We start from the raw sequence: 25,537 nt of genomic DNA, 5'->3' as shown, positions 1-25,537 counted from the left end.
ATATCTTTTACACAGACCGCTTAACAGAATTATCGTGCCAAAATGAGGAGGTATATTCCAGCAAACATCCAGCGGTCACACTGTTTGTGGACAAAAAGGTAAACAAAGTGAAAATTTCGCAAAATGTGCAAATTAATTAAGTAAGGCTCAGTAATAGGTGCTACTGGTCAATCGGACCATAAATACTGCCCATTTAACACAAACTATGCATGGCTTGAATATCTCGTGAAGTACACAAACCAAAACAATGAGCGACTCTGACGAAGGTGAGATAACACAACTTTTAGTGAAATTATGCACAATATGCTAGTTTTACGCAATATTTAACCCGGTCAGAGTGCAAATGAGCATTACACGCTTGACTATGCAAATTACCTAAGTGGTGCAATTAAAACTCCAACCAGTTGTTATTGGTTTTTCAACAACACAAGCAAGAGCACAGGGTGACTTTGGTGCAATGGAAGTGGGCGCGCAAAAACTTTTTTTAAACAGCCACCACCCACAGAAGCAACTGGTGCGCTGCAACCACTGGACCATCCGACACCCACGCAGGGACAAATCAAAACAAATGCCACGCACTCACCCAATGCCACATCCTTGACCAAGTGCAACAGTTGCCGCGCTTCTTGGGCTCCGACTTGCGCAGTGCGACAAAATACGGCCTGGATCAATGACCACAAAAACGTGTCCATCGATTTTCCGCAGTTCAGTTTTTGCCAGCGGCGCGTTCGGTCATCATCTCCGATGCCAATTAATTTTTGGGGCTTATTCGCACCGATTTGGGTTACATAATGTCTTGGAAATTCAGCATGGAACAGCCCAAAACTGGAACTGAAACAGCTCTGGAAGCCTGCGACTACTTCGTGGATGAGGTCATTGAGGCATCCTCAATACGGGGTGGGAATTGGCTTAGTCCAAAGGTGCTGGGTATTATTTAACCAAGCAAAGCTTATCTTTCACAGATGCCCGCGAGGAAGTGCGTCAGATCAAGCACGGGGAGCTGCGAACGGCAGTGATCTCTGGCGATGAGCGGACTGTGCGGGTGCTGCTGGCAGCTCTGGGAACTGAGCGTCAGATTATAGTCAATATGGCTCCTTCAGGAGCAAACACCCTTCTATTCCTGTGAGAAAAAGTTTTTTTAGAATTAGTCAATTTTGAGCCAAACTAATATCGGTCTCCTTTTAGAGCCTGTCAGTCTGGTTACGAGAGCATTACACAGCGATTGCTGGATGCTGGAGCGGATGGTCGCTCCCATGCCGTGACCAAGTACTCACCCTTGTACGCCGCCGTCCACAGCGGTCACTTGGGCATCGCCCGACTGATGCTAGACCGTTTTCCAGAACTAATCCAGCAGCCGACTGTGGAGCGCTGGCTGCCGCTGCACGCCGCCTGCATCAATGGACACATCAAGCTGCTGGAACTCCTTATCAGCTACAGCTATCCTGACTACCTCTACCAGACATATCGCGACGAGGAGGGTCAGTGGGAATGGCGGCTCCCCTTCGACGCCAACGCTCATGATGTGACGGGTCAGACCAGTCTGTATATAGCCAGCATTCTAGGAAACAAGCAGCTGGTTGGTGTGCTTTTAAAGTGGCAGCTCCATTGCCGGCGTACGTTGGGCGATTCCGCCAGCTCGGTCAGCACTCCTATTACACCCACCAGGAAACGCATTTCATTTGGCATTCAGGCTATCATGTCCAAGCTGCACATATCTGGAGAGTCAGAAGGACCCGATGACCTAGCTTCCCAAGAGTCAACCGAGTGCCAACGGTGTCCCATTAACGTGAATCTGCTATGTGGAGCGGCGAGAGAAACAGCTCTGCTTGCGGCCGTTCGAGGCGGCCACTTAGACGTGGTGCAGTCTCTGCTACAGCACGGGGCAAATCCGAATATTGTAGCCAAGCCAGTTGAGGATCACAACGACCCAAAATGTTGCGAGGAAATATACGGGCTCAGTAATGTCCCCATTGCAGAGGCCTGCAAGCAAAGATCGCTGGCTATGATGGATCTCTTGCTAAAGCATGGAGCCCGCGACGATAATGGCACGGCCATTGGAATGGCTATTACAGGCGGCGACGAGGCCATCCTGAGCCGTCTTTTGGCCCGACGAGTCCATCCTGACTCAGACTACAAGATCAACAGGAAAGGTCTTCCCACACCAGTGGAGGTGAACGTGTTTTTGCCGTCGACCAGCAACATATCTTACAGCGCTATGTTCCCCAACAATCCAACCATTATTGACTGGCACAGCATGGGCTCCAGTGTCCAGTTGTCTGTTGTAAGGGTTCCCTGGATGGTCAGCGGTGTGTTGCTTCTGAATCCCAAGCTACAGTCGCATCCGCGACTTAATGATGTTGCTCTGACAGCTATCACGCGAATTGATTTCTCGCACAACGTTCTTACGTCAATTCCACAGGAGCTTTTCCATTTGGTTAGCCTAAGGTTAGTAAAGACAAAGTAATATGTTATCAAGAATTATATAAGTCTTTCATTTAAGGTATTTAAATGTGGCGCAAAACAAAATAACCGATCTACCTGCACCAATGGGCCAGACATATGGTTGTCCGGTACTGGATGAACTCTTTCTACAGGACAACCAGTTAACAACGCTGCCGGCCGCCATCTTTCACCTACCCGCCCTATCTATATTGGATGTTTCAAATAACAAACTACAACAGCTTCCCTTCGACCTGTGGCGTGCACCCAAGCTGCGCGAACTTAATGTGGCCTTTAACCTATTGCGGGATCTTCCTGTGCCGCCAATGCAAACTAGCAGTTCGCTGCTGAGCCTAGACAAATTGAATCTGCAATCTTTTGAGGAGCCGCCATCAAACAAACCGCGAAATGTGACTCAGCAACGGCTCACCCATCGCAATTTATGGTCGGCTACTTTGGACATAACCGATAATGACATGAAGTGGCAGCATGAACAAGATTTAGGCGATGGAAAGACAGCTGGTGTGGGCTCCTCCCAGCTAAGTAGCTTAAATATAGCGAATAACCTCTTCACCAGTATCCCCGCTGCTTTGCCCTGTCTGGCTGTAAACCTAACCCGGCTGAATATGTCATACAACAGTCTGCGTTCCATGGGACATGTAACCAGTTACCCGGCAACACTTAAGCAGTTGGATCTAAGTCACAACGAGATATCCTGCTGGCCAAGTTTACCGCGAATTACTGAATCGGATCCGCATCTACTGTGCTACAGTTGTGTCCAGCTACCAGAGGGTCGGGATGAGGACTACAAGACGGCCTCCTCAAAGGGCAGTAGCTCCTCTGCCACATCGTTTCGCGCTTCGGTGTTAAAAAGTGTTTGTCGGCACAGGCGTCATCTGCGCCTGGAGTCACTACGCACATTGATCTTGGCTGACAATCTGCTTACCCGCATCCAACTATCAACTGATGACGCCACAACCCTTTTTAATGAGAGCGAGGACGCCGATTGGAGTGTGGTAGGCGTGAACCGGTCTAAGGTGATATTTCCCAACCTGTCTATGCTGGATATGACCAACAATTGTCTGAAGGAGATTCCCGCCTCGTTGCACGAACTGAGCAGTCTGTCAGTGCTGAATATTAGTGGTAACGTCAACATCACGGAACTGCCACCGCACTTGGGACTGCTGTCTAGGCTTTGGAATCTCAATACGCGCGGTTGTCTACTGCAGGAGCCATTGCGCTCTATGATCGAGAGCAAGAAACACAAGACGATGGACATTGTGGGATATCTTAAATCTATTTACGAAGATGCCCAGCCCTACGCACGGATGAAACTGATGGTGGTTGGTGTGGCTGGAATCGGCAAGAGCACTCTGCTGGACTTACTGCGCCAGGGGGCGGGCTCAGGGTCCAGCTCCGGCTCTCATCGATCGCGCGCCAGCGAAAATCATTGGGCCAAGCGAATGGGACACGCACGCAGCACATCTCGATCTCATCGATCTCATTCGTCTGCTTCTAGCGCAAACATTTCTACAGTAGGAGTGGACATTGGAACATGGATATGTGAGAAACGAAAGCGATCACCCGGCTCCCACGGCCCAGTGGTGTTTCGTACTTGGGATTTTGGTGGCCAGAAGGAGTACTACGCCACACATCAGTACTTTCTGTCCAAACGGAGTCTGTATTTGGTGCTCTGGCGGATCAGCGACGGTCACAAGGGTCTGGCGGAGTTGCTGCAGTGGCTCGGCAACATTCAAGCGAGGGCTCCCAACTCCCCCGTAATCATTGTGGGCACGCACTTTGATGCCGTTGGTGAATCTATCTCGCCCCAAAAGGCAGAGCAACTGCAGCAATTGATTCGGGAGAAGTTTATCGCCATTCCCGATGCAGAAAAAATCGGGCTGCCACGGGTGATTGATTCCATCGAAATAAGTTGCCGGTAAGTTTTTGAATTATTAATATGACTTCAAAGTCTAAAAAATGCCGCTTTGAACTTTAGGACCCTACACAACATCCACTTATTGGCCAACATTATTTACGACACCGCCATGCAACTGCGATCCCCTGGTTCCAAGGAGACCATGCTACTGCAAAAGATCCCCGCCAGCTACATTGCCTTGGAGGATATTGTGAATGTGATTGCATGCAATTTGCGCGCTGCTGGGCGAGATCCCGTCCTGGATGGTGAACAATACAAGCGCTTGGTCACCGAGCAGATGCGGTTGCACAACTATAAGAGCTTCCGGGATGCCGCTGAGCTGCAGCAGGCCACTACATGGTGCCACGAAAATGGAGTTCTTTTGCACTATGACGATGCTACGTTGAGGGACTACTACTTTCTCGATCCACAGTGGCTTTGCGACATGCTGGCCCATGTGGTCACCGTGCGGGAGATCAATCCCTTTGCTCCCACGGGCGTGATGAAACTGGATGATCTCCAGATGTTGTTCCGAAGTGTGCATGTTCAAGGAAATGGAAACAGAAGGTATTTATGATAAATGAGTGTGCAGAAAGTATTTTTGTATTAATTAAAATTTCTTTCTTTAAGCTACATTGTCAGTCTACTTAACAAGTTTGAGGTCGCTTTAACGTGGGACTCGAGAACTCTACTCATACCCTCCTTACTGCCTTCGCAGGAGGCAGCTACACCCAATTCAGGAAGCACGGTTAAGCTATCGCAACGATCTCGCGGCCGTAGTTTGGGTTGCTCTGTATCGCAAGAAGTGAATCTAAATAATTTGATATACGAACAGAGGTCAGCTCCTTCTTCATCATCTTCCTCTGCATCGGTTAGCCAAGGGCTGCGACGCATTCTTTTGATGACTTATTTCCCGTCCGGGTTTTGGTCAAGATTAATCACCCGGATTTTAGCTGATGAACAGATAATCGAAGCAATTCGTGGCGTTTATATTGCTGCACAAGATGTAAGTGTACATTTTTTACGAATTTTAGGTTTTAGGTACAATCTTTTTTGTTCTAGATGTACGCGGACTTTGATCTACGCACATCGTTGGAGCAGGACACACAGTGGAATCTTTGGCAGACAGGTCTAGCACTGTACTATGGACCTATCTTAATATTCAAGATCTGGGAAGTACCCTTTCAGAAGACAGAGCGAACGCAACCTTTCCGCACTGATGGCAACCGATTTAAGCTGAAACAAGATGGTATCTGGAGCGATGTAAATCTCAGCTCCTCTAGCATTTTGGAAGTATACTTTCCACTCTATGAAGTGGACATATCGCAAGAAGTGGATGACAATGAACGTCAATTGCTGGCCGAGATTCGTCCGCACATGTCTCAGGTGGCCAAGCTTTTGGCGCTAACAGTGGATCATATTGACTTGCTTTTAGAGGATTGGTATCCTTCATTGGGAACGCGCTTTGTGCACACTTCCGAGGGTCGATTCCTAATCACTCGATTGGTGCTATGTCCGCGCTGTCTGTGGAAGTTGCAGCTGCAGCAGAACAACGAACCGTCTGATCGGGAAGTGCCTCCAGTGGGTTGCAATCGACCAAGTCGAAGTAGTAGGCGTGGAGCGGGAGCATATTTTCTGCACGGTGTAGGTGATCCCGGAGAGGATGGCGCTTTAAACGTGTTCTCGGCCTATTTAAACGCCACAGCAAGGAGGGAACGCCGATCGGAGGATTCTTTGGGAGCTGGATCGGACGCGGACTCGGGCGTGGGTCCCGACTCAGCCGGTTCTTCGCGCAACACCTCAGTTGATGGTCATCCCGGCTATCACTTGCCTGATAACTCAAATGTGTGTTATGCCTGGATGATTGAGGAGTGCATTTTGTCCGTTTATAATCAAAGCAAGATCAGTTGCCCTGTTCATCTTGAACAGTCTATGGCTCAGCTTGCGCCAGACGTCATCTTTGCCGATATTCCTGATAAGCACACTATTCCAAGCGAGTGCATCATCAAGGGATCGTTGCTTGGTCGAGGTGCTTTTGGATTCGTTTTTAAAGCTAATTGCAAGGTAAGGGGCGCCAGATCCTTTAAACCGGTGGCAATGAAAATGCTTCAGCCAGTGCCTCCCGGAGCTCGGGCAAAAGAGGTGAGTACTACAACTTAACGAATGTACTGAAATTCATAGTTATTTGTTCCTTGAACTTTCTATTTTAGAGCGCCTTGATGGCTTTCAAGGTAGCTGTCGGCAAATGGGATCGGGATCCACTGCAGCACTCTTGCAAGGCATACTGCACTGCCCGCCAGGAACTGGCAGTACTTCTAACTCTCAAGCATCCAAATATTGTACCCTTGGTCGGGATCTGCATTAAACCATTAGCTCTGGTTTTGGAACTAGCTCCTCTAGGCGGTCTGGACGCTTTGCTTCGGCATTACCGCCGCAGCGGCGCCCACATGGGACCACACACTTTCCAGACCCTAGTTCTGCAGGCGGCTCGAGCAATCGAGTATTTGCATCGCAGAAGAATCATCTACCGCGATCTAAAGTCTGAAAATGTCCTGGTTTGGGAGCTCCCGCAACCACATACGGAAGACAGTCCCCGCAACCTTGTGCATATAAAGATTGCCGACTACGGAATTAGCCGGCAAACCGCTCCAAGTGGGGCTAAAGGATTTGGTGGGACCGAGGGTTTTATGGCTCCCGAGATCATACGTTACAATGGTGAGGAGGAATATACTGAAAAGGTATGTCTATTTATTTACTTCATATAAATCATATGGCTTATCGATTCTTTATTGTCAGGTGGACTGCTTCTCATTTGGAATGTTCATATATGAGAATATCAGTTTACGACAACCTTTCGAGGGCCACGAGTCTATTAAAGAGTGCATCTTGGAAGGTAGTCGCCCGGCTCTGACTCAAAGGGAAACCCAGTTTCCAACCTGCTGTTTGGATCTTATGGTCTTGTGTTGGCACGAACAGCCTCGTCGCAGACCGACTGCAAGTCAGATTGTTTCCATACTGAGTGCACCGGAGTGCATCCACCTCCTGGATGTCGTTGCCATGCCGCATAGCGAAAAAATTGTTTGTGGTGTTTTCCAGTCGCTTGTTGGTGTGGGCGATGATGAACGATGTGGCCTCGAACTGTGGCTACCCTCCTTCGGCTCTCGCATTGATATTTTAGACTGCACACCCTCGGGCAGCCTACTGCAGTGCAACAGCATCAGCTGTTCTCCGCAGCCACAGGTTGCTCCGCCCAAGACACCCGAAAACGGTGCCAATTCGCGTGCCCGCTCTGCCCAACGTTTGCCCAAGATGAACATGCTGTGCTGCTGCCTGGTAGGAGACGCCATCTGGATGGGCGACGTTTCCGGCAATCTGCACGCCTATAGCACATCCACCTATGCCCACCTCTTTTCCTACATGCTCGATCCCAACATTAAGTCAGCTGTAATCAGTCTAGTCTACATGGAGAAAATAGCGCGCGTGGCTGTCGGAACGCATAACGGTCGGGTGTTCCTGGTTGACGCCACGCAGATGCCCAGCAATTGCGCATTCGCCGAGGGCTCCTTTGTGCTTACGGAGATCTGTTCTGGTTTTGTGTTGCACGCTGCTTGTTCCGTTCTTGTGGATGGGTAAGCTCACCAATCTATAACCTAATATTTACTTAAATCTAAAGTGTGCTCCCTATAGAACCTATGAATTGTGGTGCGGCGAAATTGCAGGTAAGATAAATGTATTTCCGTTGAACGAGAACGGAGTGTCGGGACATCAGGCTTTATGCCACAGCGAGGAACCCAATCTCATCGAGGACGTCAAGGTGGCTCGAATGTGCAGCAATGACAACCATGTCTTCAGTTGTCTATATCCCGGTTGTATGGTGTATCAGTGGGGTGTTATCTCCAAACGGATAGAAAACAAGCTGGACTGCTCAAAGCTGCTGCCCTGCTCCGAGTCTCTGCAAAGTATTGCGATTGATGAGCATGTGAACCTTATAAAATGCCAGATTTCGGCACTGGCGGCTCACAATTCAGAACTGTATATTGGGACGACCTGGGGTTGCTTAATCGTCGCCGAACTGCACACCCTGCGCCCCATTAGTGTTTTCCGACCTTATGAAAATGAGGTAAGTTTGGCGAATCGTGCGTTTTATTTTTAAATGCTGACAGTCAATTCCCTTACAGATCAAATCTATAATAACCCTTTCTAAAGACAATGTTCCGCTGATCGCCACGATCGGAAGACGATATCGCTCTTTGATCTCTCGATATGTGGACTCCGCAGAGTCATCCACCAAGAGCTCGGCCGTCAGCACACCGACACATGGTGTAGCCAAATCCGTGACACCGGCGGATGTGGATAATCACATTCATTGCCTGCTGTGGCGCGCCAAGCACTGGACCTAAATTCGATCTCATTCGAAGTATTTGTTGACGTATTTAATAATCCAAAAATCCTTACACAAACTTGTTAAGAAGGTGCTAGATACATATGAGGTATATTCGCTGAGGACTATTTATTTCCTGTCCAATTTAATGTAAAATTATTCCGGATCTTATACTTTACTTGACAATTTGGAGGTGCAATCTATTACCTTTGAATTTTATATCTCATAGCTTTTTTATTATTTTTATTTATTTATTTAAAAATGTTACGCAGCTCTTTTTTTAATACAATATACAATTTCAATATACAATTTATTGTGGTGTACTTGAGGGTTATTTACCAATATTTTTAGCACGAAAATGCAAACAGTTAACCCGATCATAAAAAACGAAAAAAAATTTTAATTGTTTTATTTATTCTTTATTGTTTTGTAACAGAATGACATTTTTTACTTTCCGCAGGTCAGCTTTAGAAATATAAAAATCTTTTAATAAAAACTTGCAGCAAAAGTAAGAATTTTTTTCAATCTGCTTAGAAATAAGGAATATTCTTAAAACTCTATGAATTAGGTTATGCAAAAATGTTGAAAGTAGCAGGCACATAAAACAAATATTTTTCCAATCGGGATCCGATGGTGAAGGGGATTTCTATCTACTGCGATTCCTGGGCCACAGAAGCTACTGACATCGAGGACTGGCGACTGCGCGAGTAGATAGAAGCGGAGTTTTTCAATACCCGTACATAGTTATTGAAATCGATAACGAACTGGAACTCCTCCTTAAGAGCGTCACGCAGCGGAACCTGGAAAATAATAGCCAATAACTACGAGTGCCCACCGCAAAAGATGTCAACCCACTCGGTAGTGATGAGCTTTCTTCATCACAAACAAAACCCAGCTGATAATCCCGTAAAGCAGGGCGCAGCAACTTCCGACAAGGAGTACGAAAAAAACTCCCTCCAGGTTATTCATGTCCAAAGGTGTCGCATCGGGAGCATCCTCTTTGGTGGCGCAAATGCCGGTGCCCACCTCGTTCCACCACTTGTTCTTCATCTTCTCCAGCACTCCCTGTTCCTGCAGTTCCAGGAGGGCGTTATTGAACTTTCCACGATGCGGCCAATCTAAAATGTTTGAAGGCATAAAATTAAATGTAATAATCTGAAAATGCATTACTTACCCTTCCGCATGGCTATTCCATAGCCCTTCTCGTCCAATGCATCTCCAATCTTTTTAAGATTACATTCACGCTTGGTGTTATACTCAATCGACGTGGATTCCATCAGAAATGCATAGTGAGTATTGGTCTTAACTCGATTCACTCCCTCCATGTTGTCTTCGGTGAGGTATTGGGGATTTTCGGACATGAATTTATTCATCTTTTTATAGCGTTCTTCCGCAGATGTCTATAATATTGATATTTCATTTTAGACATTTAGGAAGAAATATAGTTTTGGACATACCATAAAGAAGTTCCTGGTGGATCCAGTCTTCTTTGCACCGTAAACTACACCATCCTTGTTATCTGCCAGATCGTCGACGCTGTTGATTAAACTTTGCGGCTTTTCGATGGTCAGAAAGGCAGCCAAATTGGCGGTGTAGGAAGATACGACGATCAGGGTAAAGAACCACCAGAAACTGGCTACAGTTCGAGTGGATAAAGCTCTAAAAAGGATATATAATATATTGCATATAAAATTGTCCATGTTCTGGATAATTTTCATACTTGGGACCAATTTCGGAACCTTGCTGAAGCAGAGCACCCGTTGTAAACCAAATTGAATTGCCTATTGTGAACTGGTTTTCCAGTTCTTCTGGCTCCTCAATACAAGGATACGGGTTATCCCATTCGCTAGGCGACAGACGACCCAATATGAAGAAACTCAATGACACGCCCAAAAAGGAAAAACCTAGGAACCACCAGACTTCCTCCGAAAAAGGATCCATGAAAGTAAAAAGCTCAGGTGTGGCTTTCTGGGGCTTCAAATAGAGAATGGCGATGCCTGAGATGTGAAATATAAATATAAATAAATATATTCATAAATATATAAATATATGACATGCCCAGATTCATGAAGGGAATGGTAAAGTCTAAAGCCTGTTCACGCTCCGAGGTGATGGTCAAATCTGTGATGGCCAGGTCAGCTCGCTGCAAGAATATTGGTTTATTAGTGGGCCAAAAGATTTATAGAATATCTCACCCCCGTCATTATCTCCCTCAGCATGCCCGTGGATTCATTGGTGGACTTGTTGTATGATCCATAGTCATTGCCTCCGTTTACGAAGGTAAAATTAAATCCCAGCTTATCGGCCAGTTCCTTGATCAGATCCACGCCGTATCCCTCATACTGACTGTTGCCCTCCAGCTGCTTGTACGTCTCCACCAGCTGGGCATATGGTTTGTTCTGAAATGTTCGATTTCAACATGTTTTCAGATGATTAAAGTGGCTTGGAGGGTAGTGCCACCTACCGGTACCGAGAGCAAGATAATGAAGGTCTTATTGGCCAGCGAATTGTCAACGCTATCGAATTGGGCGGTGGTGGGTGCCAGTCGCTGTGGTCTGTACTGCCTATCCTCGTCCCATGTGCCCACCTTGACGATTCCCGACGGCTGCAGCTCGATGACATCCAGGTGGTAGCCCTTACGGACATTTCCTTCGAAGTAGATGGGTCCCGTGAGCAGGCGATCCGAGAGGCGCAGCTGTAACGCTCAAAAGTGCAGAAGTCAGTTTTAAGAGGATTTCTCCTTGCTACTTACAGTTCGCATATAATTCTTAAAGGAGGAACCATCATCTCGGACGCTTTCCGTTCTCTGCGAGCAATTCTGGGGCATTGGTTTGAAGGGCAGGTTCTTTAGGGTCTGTGCAAAAAGCTGAACGGCATCGTAAGTTAGAGCCATTTCCACGGTTATGGGACAAGAACCTTATAGAAACAAACAAGCTATATAACTTCAATTTTGAAGCATTACAAATATTGCCTACCATTTCTGAACTCATCCTGATCGGTGGGGTAACCCAACTTCATGAGCAGCTCCTTGACGGCCATTTTTTCCGGAGAAAACAAACGCAGCCCGGTTATATTGGCCTCACTGTACTTGTACTCCTCCAAATCGAAAGAGTGGAAGTCCAGGTTGCCGATAATGTACTTGTAATCCTCGTTGATGATGCCCACTTGTTGCGCCTGGTTGAGGAACTCTGGCATCGTTTCGCTGGAGCCCACGACCACAATTCGATTATCCACGGACTTTCGAACGCGCCGAAGGACCTGTTTGTAATTGCCATTCAACTGCATGTCGTATCGCAGCACCGTGATCACAGTTCCACTTTTGCCCAGCATCGTGGTTAGTTCATTCAAAATGTTTAGATACTCGGCTGCAATGCGATTGGGAATCATTTCGGATGCAATTATATTTCATCGACATGGACAGCTCACCCGACTCGTAGAGGAAAATAAAGCGGGTCCAATTGAACTCCGTGATTAGGCTGTATAGGGCTTTGGCCAGGTCAGCCGGATGCGGATGCAGATTGAATCCCTCCGCGTTCTCGCTCATGTACGAGTATATGTGGGGTATATCCATGGCGTCGCATATGGACATTAGGTGGACGGCCGTGTGCCGCGAAGAGGGTCCAAAGACTCCAGCGATGCCAGTCTGCAAAGTAATACAAAAACGTACTTTGAAAATGTTTATGAGCTAATAAAATCCAAATAACCAAATAAATAAATAGCTAACTATAAATATCCAGTAAAAGTTGAACTTATCTTCATCGCAGGGTGAAGGGTACTTGATAGTTGTTATCTCTGATTGTTTATAAAATCAATAATTAACATTTAGTTCATACTTACCTCCAGCATCCTGCACAGCTTGCCGTAGCTCTGGTAGGCATCCCCGTAGTTGACCTCCTCCTTGAGTGACGTCAAGGATGTGCCCACCTCCTGGTTGGCGACATCGATGGCATGGTCGAAGACTATGTTCATCTGCTCGGTGTTCTGGTCGGTGAGCAGACCTGAAACCGAGAAAAGTCTCTCTCATCCACTTTTTGCCATTTCTCTTTTGCCGGTTTGTTTATAAACAACAACTTGACCTAATCATCCCATTCAGTCGGAAAACCCAAACAAACAAACAAACACTAAAATCGTTTTTACGAGCTTTCAGCGTTGATGGAACGAACAGCGTGTTCTCTTTATGAGAAATTAAAAATAAATCGCGCGTTGAAAACAGTTTGTTTGGAACTGCACGACAAAAAAAAAACTCACACGACACACATTTTTCAAATAAGTTATTTTGGGGCTTTTTCTCGAAATTACTTACCGATGGGGACACTTCCCAAATTTTGGTAGTTATCGTATCCGCCAAAGTTCTCATACTGAGCCCAGTTAACTGAAACATGAATGCTAATAATGCTCCACAAAATGACGAAATGGTTGAAAAGCATTTTATATGGCTTTTATTTGAGACATATATTTATATATATATATATTTCTTATTCGGTAAAATAAATTCTTGTGTTTCCCGAACTGAACACTTCGAGTGAAAATCGAAAACTGACTGTTGCTTCCAAAATGTCAATTTGGAAAACGTTTTGAGTGAAATTATGGAGAGCTTTTTCGAAACTTTGGAGAGAATATCTCATATTTAATCCTCAACCGGCATATTTTCCTCAGAATCAGTCTTAAGGGACTCTATGGACTGAGATGAGTTCCGACTACGAGAGTATATGGACTGGGCGCTCTTTAGAGGTCTTTCATTTTCCGAAAAGCGGATGACAATTCTGAATTCCTCAGCCAAGGCATCGCAAAAGGGTACCTGAAAAATAAATAATCTGTTTTAACGCTCCTTTGGGAGGGTGAAAGTTTACTTTACCTCATAGTTCCTAGCTTTCTTGTAGACAAAGTAGCACCAACATAGAATGGAGATAATTATGGATATGATGGATCCGATGACCAAGACAACGTAGATGCCACTCAGATTGTCCACGCCCAACTCAGAAGGACCATCATTATCGCTTTTTGCCTGCAACAACAGATTTATTATGGGGCTTATCAAGAGTCCACATCCCACAAATCACATACACTGCAAACACCGGCTCCAACTTCGTTCCACCATTTGTTCTTCAGCCTGGCCAGGACACCCTGTTCCTGCAGCTCCAGCAGGGCCTTGTTGAACTTATCGCGATAGGGCCAATCTGTGGGGGGTAGTTAGTACGACGGATCTGAAGGATCATTGCTTATGTTACCCACTTTTTACCATCGCTATGCCGTAGCCCTTCTCGTCCAACGGATCTCCCACTTTGGTCAGATTGCACTCCCTAACCGTGTTAAATTCAATCGAGGTGGACTCCATGAGGAAAGCGTACTTGGTGCCCGACTTCACCTTGTCCACGCCTTGCTGATTGTTTTCCATTAGCATCTCCGGATGGGCGTTCAAGTACTCGTTCATTTTGATATAGATGGGTTCCTCCGACGTCTTTGTTTAAAGAAAACAATGTTTAATCTCGAGCTTAACTTTTTTATCTAGCTTACCGAAAAGAAATTTCTTGTAGATCCTGTACGTTTAGCTCCATACTGAACGTCGTCCTTGTTGTCGGCCAAATCTTTAACGCTGTTGATGGGACTAGTGGGATTCTCGATGGTCAAGAAGGCAGCCAAGTTGGCGGTGTAGGAAGACACCATGATCAAAGTGAAAAACCACCAAATCGCAGATATTGTTCGCGTGCTGAGTGCTCTAAAAAAATATATATTATGATAATGAAGTTACAGTTAGACTAATGGTTTCTCTTACTTGGGTGCAATTTCAGAACCTTGCTGCAGTAAAGCTCCCGTTGTGAACCAAAGCGAGTTATTGATAGTAAATTGATTTTCCAACTCTTCGGGCTCCTCAATACATGGATATGGATTATCCCATTCGATCGGCGAAAGTCGACCTATAATAAAGAAGCAGAGCGATACTCCCAGATAGGCAATGCCCAAGTAGAGCCACACCTCCGAAGAAAATGGGTCCATGAAGGAGAAAAGAGCGGGTGGAGCCTTCTGCGGTTTCACATACAAAATGGCTATGCCTGGTAATCAAAACATTTAGTCCGAATCACTGTATCATTCTAATCTAAAGGCCTTACCCAAATTCATGAATGGTATGGAAAAATCAATGACTTCCTCTCGCTCCGATGTTATGGTAAGATCAGTGATGGCCAAGTCAGCTCTCTGTTATTAAATTTAATTTTTAATCCATAGTTATGTGATTCGATTTGATACTTACCCCTTCGACAATTTCCTTGAGCATTCCTGACGTCGAGTTCGTGGTCTTATTGAAGGAGCCATAGTCATTGCCACCGTCGCGGAAGGTAAAGTTAAAGCCCAGCTTGTCGGCCAACTCTTTGATTAGATCCACTCCATAGCCCTGGAACTGATTGTTGCCTATTAGTGTGTCAATACTCTCCACCAGACTGGCGTACGGTTTGGTCTGTAATTTAAATTTCCCACGGTCAAGTCTTTAATAACCGCAAAGCTATGCAAATAATTATAGTGTACCGCCACAGATATTAGAACGATGAAGGTTTTGTTGACCAGGGAACCATCGTCAATGTCATTGAAGTTGACAGCTTGGGGAGGTCGCTGGAACTCGAAGTCCTTGCCCTCCTCCCAAGTGCCCACCTTGACCAATCCACTGGTTTGCAGTTCGATGACGTCAAAAGTGAAGCCCTTGCGCACATTTCCCTCGAAGTATATGCGACCTGTGATGGTTTTCTCTTTGATCTCCAGCTGTTTGAGTTTTATACATTTAGTATAATTATTAATGATTGCTAAGGCTTACTAACCGATCGCATGTAGTTCCTGAAAGTGGAACCATCGGGTTGAACATTGTCGTGGCGCTCGGAACAGTTTAGCATCTGAGGTTGGTAGGGAAGATGCTTTGTTGTCTCCGCGATGACACGTACCGCATCATAGGTAAGAGCCATTTCCATGGTGATAAATGTAGAACCTCAAAGATAATTTCACAGAAATTAACTCAAAATTATTTATATAATATTGGGTTATAATACCACTATTTACGGGTTCACTCTCCCCCAGTTCTTGGTGCAGCTTTTCCATCAGATCTCGCACTTCCTCCTGATCAGGGGAGAACATTCGTATACCTGTGATGTTCGCCTCACTGTACTTGTACTCCTCCAGGTCGAAGGTGTGCAGGTTGAGGTTTCCAATGATGTATGTGTAGTCCTCGTTCATGATGCCCACCTGTTGGGCTTGACGCAGTAACTCCGCCACGCCCGCTGTTGAACCCACGACCACGATGCGACTGTCCTCCGATTTTCTAATGCGTCTCAGCACCGATTTGTAATTGCCATTCAGGTTGAGATCGTAGCGCATCACTTTGATGACAGGTCCTTTGATGCCATATCGGGTCATTAGGTGGTCCAAAATTTTCAGATACTCAGCTTTAGTGCAGAACCAATGATTAGTTGGGAGTCAAGAGGGATTCTTTGGAATACCAACCGGATTCATAGCAGAATATAAAGCGGGACCACTCGAACTGATTTACAATGTCGTAGAGCACATTGGCTATGTCCTCCGGACTTGGATGCAGATTGAAACCATCCGGATTGGATCCCCACGAGAGATGCGGGTATATGAAGGGTATGTCCTTCGAGTCGCAGGCAGTCAAAAGATGGGAGGCTGTGTGCCTGGCAGCTGGCCCAAAGACGGCGCCCACTCCACTCTGGAACTCAACAAATTTTAATCAAGGGAATTCCTTTTGTTTCCCGCACTGCAAACACTTTACCTGCATTAGCCTACATAGTTGGGCAAAGGCCTGGACGGAGTTGCCGTAGGGCACCTGCTCGGTTTCGCCGACCAAAGGAACACCCAGTTCATTGTTTACCACCGATATGGCGTGCTCGAAAGTCTGCCGCATTCTATCGGTGGCGTCGTCGGTGATAAGGCCTATATATGTATGAATTCTTTTGAGTCAAAACGAAATTCGGCAGAATTATCTGCTTAAGCTCTTTCATATGTTTCACTCACCCAGACGTATGGACTGACCACTGGATGCTTCGTATGCATTACCCCCATAAAACTGTGCCTGCACTCTGCTCAGGCTGAGAATAATCAGAGATATCCAACAGAAATGCATCGAATTCGATTATTGAAGTTTGGATTGGGAGTTTTTCATTTCCCACCGCTGGTTTTCGAGTATCTAACAATGGGTGTATCTAAATATATACGTATATTTTTGGATCACCCACTAGCGCGATGTCTTTGAAGTTCCTTAGTCGCCGAGCGCACGTTCCCAACTGAATGGCCACTCATAATTGCTTTAAAAATTCCACTCAAAAGTTTTCCAAAATATTCTTTTTGAACTTGAAAGCTTCCAGTGTTGAACAATCGCCATTAAATTAAAATTCACCATTTGTTGATAATATAAATACATTTAATTAGAATTATCACAAACATAAATTGCATCATAAACTAAACTATTGCAAGTTACCAGTATAAATAGTTAAGGGCTAAGAAAAATATATAGATTGCAAGTTAATTTTTGGCACATTATCTTTGTTGTGATGGGGGAGCCATAAACCCAAGGTGAATCTTCGGCAATGACCAGATGGGTGTTCCGTCCCTTGATCCCTGTAATGGAGAGGAAACGGAGCGTATTAATAGCTATATATAGAGTAGTGGTACTCCAACCCCATTGGCATTCCAAGTGACTCGCATCAATTGCAGTTTGATTGGAAAGACAATTGGAGAAGTTGCTCCCCGGCAAGAAACTGAGCCAACTGCTGGGCATAAATCACCATTAATTAAGTGTATGCGCCCCAATTGAAGTGTGATGCCGTTGTTGGCACAATAGTTAGGGGCCAAATGGGTAACGAGCCACAAGGAAGCTGCGCTGCCAGACACCACCACTTTCTCCGTTAAGTGGCGCCCAAAGTGGAGCGCAATTAGAGCCCCGACAGCGGAGGTTACACTGCCACCCGGGTACTCACCAAATGGCATGCCTTCGGTCTTTGGTCTAGGAATGCGTGGCATATGTCATGCTTAATACTCTTAGGCTATTGCTTTGGTTTCCTCCGACTACCAAACGCTGCACTTCTTCTGAGGATTCATCGGTGAGCCCAGGGGACAATTGAACTCCCGCGCAAAGTCAATGGAGTTCGAGAGCGTCCCAATCACCCGGAAGCGACCTGGACTGTGGATGGCCGTGTTCAGCTTGTTCCGGATGGCCTCCGGCCGCATTGCTCCGCACCAAACCTGACCGAAGTTCAGGAAGAACAGCTGCGGGCCTGTCATGTTAAGTCCTGGCAGGATCTCGTCCGGCACCTCGCTGGGATGCTCCTTTAGCCAGCGTTGGTACGCGTGGAAGGCCTGACGCAGGCCTCCATTGTCCGCGATATTCTCACCTGAGATGAATCGTTAGAAATTGTTAATATATGTATGTGTATGATTGTGAAGCGTAATGACTAAACCATTCTGAATGGTTGTGATAAGCCCATCAATCAATCAATCATATTTTTGTACGTTTGGTCAACAGCAAATCCACTTACCCTGCGTACTCTCTCCATTCAGGACGATTCCAACCTCCTCGACGGTATAGTTGCTATATTGGGCGATGATGCAGCGGGCTCGCTCGTCGAACCCGCGAATCGAGGAGTCCGTCCACCACTTGTGGATATTGCCGTTGCGGTCGAAGAGCCTACCCTTGTCGTCGAAACCGTGGGTCAGTTCGTGGCCAATGACCACACCGATGCCGCCGAAGTTCAGCGACTTGGGAAAGTGGCGGTGGTAGAAGGGCGGCTGCAGGATGCCGGCGGGGAACATGATCTGGTTCTTGTTGCGGCTATAATAGGCATTGACGATGGCAGGAGCTGTCTGCCAGTTGGTCTTGTTGACCCTCTCGTGGAGCTTGGCCTGCTCCGTTTTGGCCGTGTGAAGCAGAACATTTAGCGTGTTTTCAAAATACTTTTCCGGATAGATTTCTATGCCCGCGTACTTGCTATTCAGCTCACTGGGATTAAGGATAAAATCCGGATAGCCGATCTTCAGGGACATGGCGTTGACCTTTTCCTCGGCCAACTGCTTTGTGGTGTCGTCCAACCAATCGGTGGTTTTCAGGATATCTCGGAAGGCCTGCTGTAGATCGTGCGTCATCCGCAAGGTGTCCCGCTTGCTATTGTTGTCGAAGTAGCGACTCACGAACATGGAACCCACTGCCATGCCCATGTTGGTGTTTACCTGGGCGATGCACACCTTCCATCGCTGCGGACTCTCCTCGCGGCCAAAGAGTGCGTGGTAGAAATTCTGTTTGATGTCATCGAATCGATCGTCCACGTTGTTGATCCTGTGCCGCACAAAGCGCCACATCATGTAATTGGACACCGTTCGGGGGTCCGTTTCATCCAGAAGAGTCACCAACTTGCTCATGTACTCCACCGCATAGATGACCACTTCCTCGGAGCCCAGAACTTCGCGATCTTGCAGACTCTGCAGGTAAGCTCGCCACTTGATTTCCGGAACCACATCCTGCAGCTGGTCCAGCGTCATGCGTTTGTAGAGCTGCATGAAATATGAAGACGTATTAAAACATGTAGGTATATTCTATACAAATATGTTTCGAAACAAAACACAATAAGTTCACTTGAACTCACCTTGGTGACGTTAAGTCGTTGCTCCGCTGGAGCCGTGATCCCCGCCAGCTGCGTCTCGAACGCCACCAGCTCGCTGGCCACCCGCTGAGCGTCTGCCTTGGAGGCGCCCATTTTGTGCATCACCTCGGCCATGTAGCGCTGGTAAGCCTGTAGGTACTTGGCGTTGCTCGGCTGGAGGAAGTACTCCCTGGTGGGCAGGCCGAGACCCGTCTGGTCAAACTGAACGATGTTCTCCTCGGAGTTCTTGATGTCCGCCCCCACCCACTGGACGATGAGGATGTCGTTGTTGTAACGTCTAAGGGTGGCGGCTAGCACCTGCCAGTTAAAGTTGGAGTCGCTCCATTTGGACTCCAGGACTGGCCAGCCACCCAGATCCCGAATTAGAGTGTGTAGCGGTTCCAACCCCCGCTTGGCCAGCACCTCGCTGTTCACGCAGGACCGGTACAGATTCTTTGCTTTTAGCTGGGCATCATGATGGGGCTTTAGGAAATCGGTGGGCACATGTAGTTGCTCTTCGGTATCCGACTTGTCTTTGGACTTGTCCTTTGGCAGGACAACTGGTGGAGCAGCTTCCTCCTCTTTGGTTCTCTCCCGTGGGGTTTCGATGAGGCGTTTCCTTTTCGTTCCGTTGGTATACCGCTTGTAGCGCACCAGAACGCGGTTGAGCAACTGCCTCTTGCTGACAATGTGCCGACGCAGGCGTTCCGCCGTAAGTTCCGCCGCCTGGTCAGCTTCGCCCTCACCCTCGCCCTGCTCATTGAGCTTAAATAGAGTATTCCGGACTGGACTTTTTCGTGGCTCCGCTGCGGGGTGCACAGGGGTATTTTTCTCGAGGAGATTTCGTAGCACCAGGTCCAGACTCTCGCGCAGCATTTCGAAGGTATCGAAGCCGGCCTTATCCTTGGGTATTGGATGCAGGCGCTCCCAGTTGCCGCAGGCGTACTTGTAGAAATCCACGCAGGGATCCACTTTGTTGTCCATGTATCGCTTCATAGTTTTGGCCTGGGTCATGCGAATGCCCTCCCGGGTGCCTTCCTCGTTCCAGAAACTCTGCAGAGCGGCGGTTTCCTCGCTGATCTCGGCACTGGCCTCCTCAGCCTGACGTTCGGCCTCGCGGCGCTCCCGTGTTCTGATCTTCTCCAGCCAATAAGGAGCTATGTCCTGGTAGCGCTTCTTCTGCCGCTGGTAGACCTCTTCATCTATGGGCTTAATGTCCAGTTCAACGCCGCTGCCGAGGCACTCTCGCGGAATGCCCAGTGGCAGGAAGGAGGTTCGGGAGTCCTTCATCAGCGTGTTGCGCTCCTCCAACTCCATGGACTCCCCGTTCCCGTAGCGATATGGTTGGCAGCGACGCGCCCTCTCCGCGGCTAAAATCTGCAGTTGGGTCCGCTTGCTAGCCGGCAGTATGAACTCCTCGTTGATCAGGTCGTTGTAGGTACTGCCCTCCGGTAAAAGGGCTTCGTAATCCTCCATATAGACAGGCACCTCGGTGTGAGAGTTCCGCAGATCCCGCATCCTCTGCTCGTTTAACTGCAGCGCCGCCAGCATCCCGTCCAGCCGCATGATTAGGATGAGCACCAGGGTCAGTGGCAGCATTACCACTGGAAGAAGTAGAAGCAATTTGCAGCAGGTCAGACCGGGACACCACTGCACCCGACCAGTCTGCTGATTAACACCCAGTCCGAGCTTCACGCTCCGGGCTTTCGCGTTCCAGCCAGGAGCGGCGGCTGGAGATCCATGAACCGAGGGCATCGCTAGCTTCAGTTGGCTGTGGCGACTCATCCCACGAGCAGCCGTAATTGAGGAGCTCGCTGGCCTTTATACTTTAATTAAACGCAATTTTTCGCGAAACGCAGTTTGCCGAGCCGCACTGGACGTAACCCAAGCCGAGAATGCCGAGCTGCAGATCGGATGCCGCAGGCTGGAAGCTGGAAGCTGGAGACCGAAGACTACTGCGGCCGAGTCGCGCTCGCATCGCCAACTGAAAGCGCCGCACGGGGATGCGCAATCACGGCGCGCGACAAACAATTGAGCGGCGACAGCGGCCACTAGCAACCAGCGACATCAGCAGCAGCAGCCGCCGCAGCAGCAGCAACATCAGTCGACGCAGCAGCGACTATCAACTGGCAACATGCAATCAATGGATCTCCAGCCGGTGGTGGGGGATCGGGGGATGCTGCTTGGGGTGATCTTGGTTTCAAAACTACTTATGCCGATCTAAGGACAGGAAATATCCGGATTTCCGCTACAGATACCTGCACTGATTTGACCCCTTAACCTCAATCGCATCATTAATTCGCCTTTATATCTCAGTTAATCAACAGGAACGACTACAAAGCGGATCGTTCAAATATTTGTGTCATTATCACTAAACTAGCAATAACAAACGCTCATCTATAGCAAGTTGTACACAGAAAATAAAGCAAGCTAACTTTCATATCGATATTTAAATTCCAAGTTATTTAAAAAACAACATGTTTTTGTTGATTCCTTTCAGATTGAACTATATTATATTTTATACGATAAATTGTTATTTAAAAGAACTTTTTCATTTAAAAAGAAATGCACAAATGAACAGTTAGTTAGTTTTGATTTTAGTAATATGAAAGTGGGAAAGTTTAAGTACTGTGGTCTTTCAAATTTTTTTTATATCTCTATGTAAATATTACATATTAGCTAACAAAGTTGTCATAACGATGTGGAGGAATAGTTCGAGTCTCAAAATACACTTTTCAATATTCTAATAATCCAACGCGAACTAATCAACTAAACATAGTCAACAGTTATTATTACTCCATTAGACAATTTAACAAGCACCTCATATTTTCTTCATGTGCACAGCTGCCACCCAAGCACCTCCGCATTGACCTCTGTCCGCAAAGCGTCTAAATTCAATCAATTTAATTTAATTTCACAAAATAATTGACCAGTCCGTCGACGGACAGCTGGCCACGGGCTACCTACTCGAGTGGACGCGGTGGATCGGAACTAAGCTTTCGACTGGCAAAGAACCCCAGATACTGCAGATACTACACATAGTGCAGATACAGATACAGATGCGTTTAAACGCTGTCAACAGCGCCCATAACTCAGCACTTAAGCCTGACCATTCAAGTGTAATAGAGATGGCGTCATTGGGCGCCACTAACTACTCGAGTCACACGTGTTTTTGGGGAATGTAATCCCCATCTGGGCGTCATCTAGTGTGCCACTATTTAAAGGGAATTAAAGCTCTGCGAGGCGTAACCGTAAGCCAGCCAAATTGGCCCTTCAGAGTACGGAGGGTTCGGCGGGTTAGTATTACAAGATTATGCGGGTAATTGGTGGCATGCGATGCCATCTAATGTGCCTAAAACACCACCCCTCCGCCCGCCATCCACCTTACTTTGCATACGTATGTGTATGGAGTCGTATGCCCATTTTGGTCGGCGGATCGCCAGGGGTGTGGAAATCCAGGAGGTATGGCTTTTGTTCACGTCATGTATTTCAGTCTCATGAACACCAAACACGCAGGTGTATCTGTGTGAGATGAGTGCGAGTGTGTGCGGTTGCGGGTGTATCTGTATCTGTATCTGTGCTTATGCTGCCGGGGGAAATGGCGATTGCTTCATATGCTAATTTTAGCCTTAAACCTTTTAATTAGCGACTATGACCGAGATTAGTCGACTCGTCGTCGTCCATTTGTCAATCTCATATGCAGCAGAATGCCGCAGTGCAATCTGCAACATGTGTATAACAACATGTGGCCTTTCGCCAGGGAGGGGGGTAAATGGAAATGGAAATGGCCTGCAGCCCCCACTGCAAATGTTATGCAATTTGCCAACGCTCGGATGGATTCTAATTTCAATTGGCTTTTGTGTTCACTTGATCTGCGGTTCAAGACCAACCCGTCGACGCATGACCCACTGAGCCAACATGCGACGCTGCGACCGACACACAAACACACATTCGATTGCGGCATCAGGTTTGCGAGAGGTAAACGAACGAGTCGTGAATCAATCAATTGATGAAAATAAATATGCCCGAGGATCGAGTGTACTACGCATATAGACTACGGATTGCATTTGGATGCGGTGGTCGCGGGACTCCGAGGGGGTAATGACTATTGAACTCGGGTTATCGACACCGCCAGATTAATTAACTCAACTAACTTAATCATTTTAGACGGCAGCCAAAAGGGGAGAACGGACTGGACGTCATTCATTTTCTGGCTTTGTTTTGAATAAATGCACTCACTGGCGTACGCATAATTTTATTCAAGTGTATTTTTCTTTTTTGCAATTTTCTAATTAGATATTATGCTAGAGAAGCCAACTGTTTTTTTACTTTAATTAGCACTGTAATTGGTAGGTGAACTAATTAAAGCAGCTATTAAGTTTGCCAATAAAGTTTTACTGCCTTAGTGTAAAACATAGGCATAAAAATTGAAATTGTAATAAACTCAAGTGTGAGATGGAGATGAAATACAATTACATACATTAAGAGCACTATTTTGCAATAAATATGATCTGAACTGGCCAAGTCTCGGAGTTTCAATCAAAATGTTGACTATGCATTACTACTTATTCAATTATAGCACTTTTCCGCCTTCTCCACCCTTCACAATAAGTCGAAAGCAGGTGGAATAAGGTTCCACCTGGATTACTCTTTCGGTCAAAAGGACTTGATTTGGGATTGTCGTTAAACAAACAAACTCACTTTATGGCTGCTCAGGTTGCACCACACTTCAATACTTCAATAAGGGCCTGGATCGCGGGATTCGTTTCAGTGGAGGATTACGGAGCACTGCCGCTGCTTGCGAAGTCGTTCTAAGACTGATTTCAATTTGAATTTAGAACGTGGAACTGCGTCGCTGTTACCGGCGTGCTTGGTAGTGATCCATCTGCTCGTTATCGCCTGGGGCTTTTACCACTGAGCTGTCTGCTGTTTTCCAAAGGGAATACTATGATATTGACTGGTGAGTTGCGATTGTAAGGGTCTAATTCGTGCTTGATCGTCATCAATGGAGTTGATTCACGGCCATTCATTCACTTGTGCACAGGAGATCGGCCGACGCTGAATTTTACAATTTTAATGACATTTTTCGCAAAAACGACTACTCATATATAATAATATATAATGATTCTGAATATTCGTTAGCATATGAACGCAAATAAAAGGAAACCATACTGTAAGATACATGGATTGAAACACGATCACTTCTCATCCTAGTCAGATGGATAGTCAGATATATATGACCAGATCGACTCGGCTTGTGATCCGAAAAAAGAATATATATACTTCATAGGATCAGAAACGCTTCCTTATACCAGTTACAAACTTTATAACAAGTCTAGCATACCTTAATTACCTCTTACTCTAGCACCTCTGATACTCTGATTGACTATTGCGCTACTAAAACAAATCAAAAAATGTATAAACATAATAAACTATTTAATTTACACGTTAAATATTTTTTGTCTGCTAAAGTTCAAACAAAACTCTGAATATGATTGCCTGTGACATGTAGATAGTTAACACACTTCAAATCCATGTTCATACCCGTGTCATTATAAAAATGCTAATTGAATTCATCAAACACAATGCGCCATTGACAACTCCATCTGGCAGGCGAGTAGTTTTATTAATTTAAAGCCCGCTAAAAGAACATAAATCACACAATCCCACAATCATTGATTTATCCACTCACGTTGTTTGCTGTCGGCTGACAAGAATATTTCAATTACAATTTGATTGGCTAAGACCACACCTGAACAGGGCCATTGTCAATCATGTTTGCTTAGCGATGCCCTTTTCGTGCAATAAAAAGTTTAGTTGTTATTGGAGTGCCTTTTATGCGGGTCATTTAATAATTAAGGACTTTGATTTAATTAACCAAAGTGAAGAGCTGAGGGCGTTGTTTGTGTGTGAAACATTTTATGTCCACTTTGTGTTTGTACATTTTTGTTGACGGCCGCCATTTAGCACATCAAATATTCGTGGCGAGGTGGGAAAACCAATATATTTTTTAATTACATTACCATTCGCACGGGTCAATTAATTTCGGGCCATCACTCACGAATTTCCATTTCACTAATGCACTTCCTCCACCAGCGCACTGCGGCCTCATTTATTAGTCTAATTATTTGTGAAACACAGCCGTCAGCGTCGAAGGTGGCCAACGTGTTG

General features: G+C 46.4%; 4 protein-coding genes across 6 annotated transcripts; 1 reads left to right on the top strand and 3 right to left on the bottom strand.

Annotated features, from left to right (window-relative positions):
* The first annotated feature begins 79 nt into the window (after positions 1-79).
* On the top strand, positions 80-9,153 carry LOC117142462 (leucine-rich repeat serine/threonine-protein kinase 1). 2 transcript variants are annotated; one of them, XM_033306454.1, is made up of 11 exons: positions 80-266; positions 963-1,122; positions 1,186-2,445; positions 2,501-4,378; positions 4,439-4,924; positions 4,988-5,363; positions 5,420-6,499; positions 6,568-7,095; positions 7,154-7,986; positions 8,045-8,477; positions 8,536-8,757. In XM_033306454.1, the coding sequence occupies exons 1-11, from the start codon at positions 248-250 to the stop codon at positions 8,755-8,757; spliced, it is 7,275 nt and encodes a 2,424-aa protein (XP_033162345.1). In that variant the 5' UTR covers positions 80-247. The 2 variants fall into 2 exon arrangements, with proteins under 2 accessions (XP_033162345.1, XP_033162344.1); XM_033306453.1 differs by lacking the exon at positions 80-266 and adding an exon at positions 717-897 and having other exon boundaries at positions 8,536-9,153.
* Positions 9,154-9,199: 46 nt separating this feature from the next.
* Positions 9,200-13,181, bottom strand: LOC117142464 (glutamate receptor ionotropic, kainate 2). The gene is made up of 13 exons (XM_033306456.1): positions 13,042-13,181; positions 12,576-12,736; positions 12,165-12,381; positions 11,714-12,103; positions 11,491-11,654; positions 11,203-11,433; positions 10,934-11,137; positions 10,797-10,881; positions 10,459-10,735; positions 10,196-10,397; positions 9,913-10,138; positions 9,594-9,856; positions 9,200-9,538 (listed from the first exon to the last, which is right to left on the bottom strand). Exons 1-13 carry the CDS (start codon positions 13,163-13,165, stop codon positions 9,389-9,391), a joined length of 2,694 nt encoding a protein of 897 aa, XP_033162347.1. The 5' UTR covers positions 13,166-13,181; the 3' UTR covers positions 9,200-9,388.
* A 173-nt stretch (positions 13,182-13,354) lies between these two features.
* Positions 13,355-17,000, bottom strand: LOC117142463 (glutamate receptor ionotropic, kainate 2). The gene is made up of 14 exons (XM_033306455.1): positions 16,749-17,000; positions 16,507-16,667; positions 16,221-16,443; positions 15,770-16,162; positions 15,545-15,708; positions 15,258-15,488; positions 14,986-15,189; positions 14,846-14,930; positions 14,512-14,788; positions 14,253-14,454; positions 13,971-14,196; positions 13,803-13,915; positions 13,594-13,743; positions 13,355-13,536 (listed from the first exon to the last, which is right to left on the bottom strand). Exons 1-14 carry the CDS (start codon positions 16,855-16,857, stop codon positions 13,366-13,368), a joined length of 2,709 nt encoding a protein of 902 aa, XP_033162346.1. The 5' UTR covers positions 16,858-17,000; the 3' UTR covers positions 13,355-13,365.
* Positions 17,001-17,162: 162 nt separating this feature from the next.
* Positions 17,163-24,411, bottom strand: LOC117144914 (neprilysin-4). Of its 2 annotated transcripts, XM_033310359.1 has the most exons (5): positions 24,068-24,411; positions 19,370-20,970; positions 18,269-19,277; positions 17,711-18,124; positions 17,163-17,351 (listed from the first exon to the last, which is right to left on the bottom strand). In XM_033310359.1, coding segments are annotated over exons 1-4 (2,937 nt in total). In that variant the 5' UTR covers positions 24,069-24,411; the 3' UTR covers positions 17,163-17,351; positions 17,711-17,798. The 2 variants fall into 2 exon arrangements, with proteins under 2 accessions (XP_033166250.1, XP_033166249.1); XM_033310358.1 differs by lacking the exon at positions 24,068-24,411 and having other exon boundaries at positions 19,370-21,336.
* Positions 24,412-25,537: the final 1,126 nt, after the last annotated feature.

The sequence above is a fragment of the Drosophila mauritiana genome, chromosome 3R (genome assembly GCF_004382145.1).
Source record: "Drosophila mauritiana strain mau12 chromosome 3R, ASM438214v1, whole genome shotgun sequence".
Taxonomy (NCBI): Eukaryota; Metazoa; Arthropoda; class Insecta; order Diptera; family Drosophilidae; genus Drosophila; species Drosophila mauritiana.
The sequence above is the reverse complement of the archived record's forward strand: the minus strand, read 5'-3'. Positions and strand labels throughout refer to the sequence as shown.

Coding starts and splice junctions, on each gene's coding strand:
- LOC117142462 (XM_033306453.1), top strand. CDS start 792: ATGTCTTGGAAATTCAGCATGGAACAGCCCAAAACTGGAACTGAAACA. Junction 7,096..7,153: donor AGGAGGAATATACTGAAAAG/GTATGTCTATTT, acceptor CTTTATTGTCAG/GTGGACTGCTTCTCATTTGG. Junction 7,987..8,044: donor TGTTCCGTTCTTGTGGATGG/GTAAGCTCACCA, acceptor TGCTCCCTATAG/AACCTATGAATTGTGGTGCG.
- LOC117142464 (XM_033306456.1), bottom strand. CDS start 13,165: ATGCTTTTCAACCATTTCGTCATTTTGTGGAGCATTATTAGCATTCAT. Junction 12,104..12,164: donor TATTTTCCTCTACGAGTCGG/GTGAGCTGTCCA, acceptor ATCGCATTGCAG/CCGAGTATCTAAACATTTTG. Junction 10,882..10,933: donor TGAGGGAGATAATGACGGGG/GTGAGATATTCT, acceptor ATATTCTTGCAG/CGAGCTGACCTGGCCATCAC.
- LOC117142463 (XM_033306455.1), bottom strand. CDS start 16,857: ATGCATTTCTGTTGGATATCTCTGATTATTCTCAGCCTGAGCAGAGTG. Junction 16,163..16,220: donor TATATTCTGCTATGAATCCG/GTTGGTATTCCA, acceptor TCTGCACTAAAG/CTGAGTATCTGAAAATTTTG. Junction 15,709..15,769: donor GAGTGAACCCGTAAATAGTG/GTATTATAACCC, acceptor ATTATCTTTGAG/GTTCTACATTTATCACCATG.
- LOC117144914 (XM_033310358.1), bottom strand. CDS start 21,151: ATGAGTCGCCACAGCCAACTGAAGCTAGCGATGCCCTCGGTTCATGGA. Junction 19,278..19,369: donor AACGACTTAACGTCACCAAG/GTGAGTTCAAGT, acceptor TATTTCATGCAG/CTCTACAAACGCATGACGCT. Junction 18,125..18,268: donor GAATGGAGAGAGTACGCAGG/GTAAGTGGATTT, acceptor GATTCATCTCAG/GTGAGAATATCGCGGACAAT.